Source organism: Glycine soja, chromosome 2 (genome assembly GCF_004193775.1).
Source record: "Glycine soja cultivar W05 chromosome 2, ASM419377v2, whole genome shotgun sequence".
In the NCBI taxonomy this organism is placed as follows: domain Eukaryota; kingdom Viridiplantae; phylum Streptophyta; class Magnoliopsida; order Fabales; family Fabaceae; genus Glycine; species Glycine soja.
The window spans coordinates 6,035,573-6,040,311 of NC_041003.1; the positions used below are offsets into that span (position 1 = coordinate 6,035,573).

Here is a 4,739-nt window from a genome sequence, read left to right on the forward strand (position 1 = left end):
AGGGGGAGGGACTAACCACTATCTCAGGTATCAGCTTAGCTCAAATCACAAGGTGCATCCAGTGGGTTTCAAACCTTGAACTGCAGTGTTTAAGAGTACTTAGATAAGTAATTGGCTACATTTCAAAATACTCCAAACAAGTAGATATTTATATCGTAAGACCTTTTATATGTACTGCTACTTGCTTAAAGTGGGAAATGGAAAACGAATTTATTTATGTGTAAAAGCTCTTTACAGTATATGGTACAAAATATTGGAATTCTTACAATGAACTCTTAAATAACTTGGCCAATATCATAGTCTCCACTACAACTCCAGATGTACCAAACTGCACCTTAAATAATTCAACCACTATATATGATAAATATTTTCAAGCATATTGTATCTCACATATACATGAGAATTATAGGGAAGAAATAGTAGTATATTAAAGCAATTTGCTCTTGTAACGCTCAAATGAAATGATTAGATTCATAAAGAAAAACCAAACGTTTATCCCTGATATATTCTAAATTCAAAAAGTAATTTACCGACTGAAATAAAGAATCTGCCATCAATATAAAGCAAAAGTTCTATTTAAGCATTACTTCACTGTCAAGTAACACTTCTCCTCTGACCCATCAAAGTAACACTCACAGTATTGGTCAATTTAATTAAATTTCCGAGGATTGGCAGCATCAATGACGGGGATGTTTAGTCGTGCGGATCACATTGCATTATATACATTTTCTATATTACAGTAGTATCTTTAAATTATTTAGAGTATCCAATAATATATAGATTGTGTCAGAATACTTTAGGGTATGTTAGAGATTATCTCTTAGAAGTTAGAATTAGTTTTCCTATTTTCTTAGTTTCCATATTTCCTAATATCTTATGATTTGTTTCCTTATTAGTTAGGATTATGATTAGTTAATAGTATAAATAAGGCATATTGAGTTAGGTTTTATGAACAATAGCATCATATTATAATACGGATCCGGATTCTCTACAGTAAAAAAAAAATCACGTATTCATACAGTCAGACGATTAGAACCGTGAGATGGAGATCTAAAGGTTCATAAATAATTTCAATAAATTCATCTTTAAAAACACTGATCGTCTGATGAAATCAAACGGTCCATATTCATGAGTGGCAGTCTTGTTGGGAAACTCCATTAACGGGGAACCCTGTCTTTCTGTGGTTTCAAATGGGGAAATTTTAATCGATCAGCGATGGAAAGAAAGAAAGAGCGTGATGCTTTCCAACTCAAAAAACACTTTGTATTTACATTTATCTCTCGTCTCATCAGCTTTATAAGCAAAGCACAACCTGATAATTGACACGATAACCTAAATAGCTATCTATCACTTTTATAATATATGGCTAAATTTGATGGACGCGTAGAAATGTCATGTTAGGGAGATGAATGCTCGTGAAAGTAGAATATGAAACTTTCAATATCATTCGAAAGAAAGTCATTTTCCAATAACATGAGATGGAATGTTGAGACAATAAGAAAAAAGATGAGATGGAATGTTGAGACAATCCAAGATTGTTCCTCTAGAGTTTCGTTTGGAATCAAAAATCCATTACAGTAACAAAAATCATTTCAGTCAGAATAGTTAAATTTTCATGAGAGGCACCATGACAATACAATCCAAGTCATCAAGCTTGTGTGGGTCTCGCTGCATTAGAATAAGGAAAGTTTATTCATCGCTATATATCCTTAGAGTCTTGAAGCATGGTGACTCTTGATTCTGTACTACCAATTCTTTGCACCTATATATCCAAATCCAGCAGTCAAGTGTCAAGACACATCACAACTTAAGTCCTTGACATAAATATATCCAACTACTTCAATCAAAAATCATCTATATATATAGATTATACATAATAGTTATCATAACTTTTCAAACATCAAAATACATAACCATCATATGTCCATAAGCTAGGATCAACTATATCTCAAAATAAAGAAAATGTCCTTATCTTTATCCTTATACCTATAGTTGCATTATACTAGAGTCACAAAAATATTCTCTCCATTACATGCAATGGAAGCCTACCATTACTCTTCATTACATAATTTACATACATGTATATGAATGTGTTGTATCTGACTAGTATTATTTTGGTAATATGTGATTGTCTGCAAATGCAATTGTTATTAAGTTGTGACCTTTAATTCTGTGAAATATACAAGGACTCTGCTATATATTCTGTGAAATATATTCTAGTATGAAAAACTATTTTGAAGCAACTGAATGCAACATTTTTTTGTAGCTTTATGATGTTTAATATTCATGTCATTTCAAGTCATGATGATCTTGTTTGTGCCTTTCCACTACTCAAAATGTTGGATAATTAAAAATGCAAGCGGCGCAAGAGTAAAAAAAAAACACTTTGTAGCATCAACAATTCAAAGGTAAAGATAGAGAAAAATCACTAAAACATGATTGAATTATATTTCAATTTCGCAAAGATAGAAAAATCATGGTTAAGGTAACACCTTAACAACAATTAAACAAATCTGCAGGAAAAGAAAAAAAGATGAATCATTATCTCCCATCAAGCACTCTAAACACGATGAGTCAAGAAGAATCATCATCATCATCATCCAAAGTCTCCTCCTTACTAAGCTCAAGAACTGCTTAAACTGGTGACAATAGGAATAACAATAACCAGAATAAGAATGAGCAGAAGAATGATCCCAATGCACATCCACTTCCTGCTCCTCTTCTGGTACTCCTTTGCACTCTGGAGACTCTTGGTTCCATCCTTGACATAGTGGGAAGCGTGGAAGACGTGATGCTCGATGTCGTCCATCTTCTCACCCTGTGCCTCCACCATGACAGCCATGTCAAGAAACACCTGGTGCAGCTCAAGCAGACTCTTCTCAACCTCCTTGGCAGCATCATGCCTGTCCTGAATTTCCAGCACGGTATCCAGAACCTTCCCTCTCCCGTGTTCCTCTATGGCCTTAGCAAGAACCTCTTCCTCGTTCCCGTTGGCGATGATCTTCTCAATCACATCCTCATCTGGGTGCTCCCCAGTAACTGTGAAGTACCTTCTACACACAGTATCCTTGTACTCAGTCATCATCCTCTGCCTCAGATCCTGAAAGTCCATCATGAGCTCCTTCAGCTTCTTCCTGAGGCCATTGGTGACAGCAATCCGGGTCCGGTAGATGGCGGGGGTCCCGTCCTTGAGGGCGGAGAGGCGCCTGTTGGCGGCATTGGCGCGGTCCATCTCCTCCAGCTGGGTCCGGATGGCCCGGGCCTTCTTGAGTACGGCAAGGATTTCAGCGTTGATTCGGCTTCTGAGGGCCTTGTGGGCTTCAGGCTTGTGGAGGGACTTGCTCTCCTCGTTGGCCTGCTGGAGCCGGCCCAGGATGTCTCGGAGGGACCCCATCTCGGCCTTCACCTTCTCGGCCTCTTCTAGGAAGAGGCCCATGTCTGTGTCCAAGTGGGTCGTGGAAGAGCTCAGTTCCACCTTGCGATCACCAGGACCACCGGCTTCCAAATCAACGTCTTCTTTCATTGCGACCTTCTTCAGCTCCACGTAGCTGGTGAAGGATTTCGTCATAAGATCGTTCATTTTTTTTTGGATTCTTAGTGAAGAAGAAGAACGATAATAGAACCAGTGAAGGGAAAGTGATACATGAAAATTTCAGAGCAAGTGAAGGGAGTTTTATGACTTGTGAAAGGAAGGGTAACGGATAGTTCATGACAGAAAGTAGCCGTTGCCATTTATCATGTTTGACTCCCAACGGCTAGTTTTTCTTTTTTCTTTTCAAATTACTATTAATTTAGTGACTGTTTTTATTAATGTTTAACTCCTCTTTAATTTCAGTCAAAGAAATAAAAAAAAAACTCCTCTTTAATTTTTTTTTTTTTTTTAGTTTTGGAAAGTGGGGTTTTCTGATTGGATCTGGATTGGATCAAAGAAGAGAACGAGCAGTGCAGATTGATTAAATATTTAGATTCTAATTTAGGGGGACATTTTTTTGTTTTCTGAGATTTCTCCTTGTTCATTCAATTTTTTTTTAATGATGATTTTCATATAAAAGCAGTTTGTTAGATTTCGTGTCCATGATCGGGCATATATATTCACACAAGCATTTATTTTATACAATTAAAATTTATATAAAAAATAATTTGTAATATATTATAGTAATTAAAATTTATACTAAATAATTTTTTTGAATATATAAATTATATTTTAATTTATAATGGATAATTTATATTCGATTAAGGTTATTTTTAATTATTGATAATTCATTTTTAAAAATATTAAAAATTAATTTAAAAATAAATATGAAAAGGACACATTAGAAGTTAAAATGAATTCATAAAAATTCCCATGTCGAAGAAAATCTCTTAAAAATACTATCTTTAAAAAATAGAGCAAATATTTATACAACAATATTTCTTGAATTTTTGTCAAATTACACATAACTCCATGAATTATTGTAATTTGTTCTAAAAAAACGCTTTTATTCAATATAGTTATTTAACTTACCTTCTATTGAATTTTAACCATTTTTTTAAAAAAAATATCTTATCTTTTTTATGAATAAATGAGAAAAGACCCCAAACAAAATATGAAAACACGGTAGAAACTGACGTTGAACCGCACTGAATTTGTCCACAAAAATTGAACTTTTTTTTATTAAAAATTGAACAGATCAAACTATTGTTCAGTTCAGTTTTTAAAAGCTTAACTGCTTCCAAAAGAATTGAATCCAACTGTAGTT

At 34.4% G+C, this 4,739-nt stretch overlaps 1 protein-coding gene across 1 annotated transcript; it reads right to left on the reverse strand.

Moving 5' to 3' along the window:
* Positions 1-2,415: 2,415 nt before the first annotated feature.
* Positions 2,416-3,696, reverse strand: LOC114383353 (syntaxin-related protein KNOLLE-like). Its single transcript, XM_028343016.1, has one exon. It carries the CDS (start codon positions 3,578-3,580, stop codon positions 2,624-2,626), a length of 957 nt encoding a protein of 318 aa, XP_028198817.1. The 5' UTR covers positions 3,581-3,696; the 3' UTR covers positions 2,416-2,623.
* Positions 3,697-4,739: the final 1,043 nt, after the last annotated feature.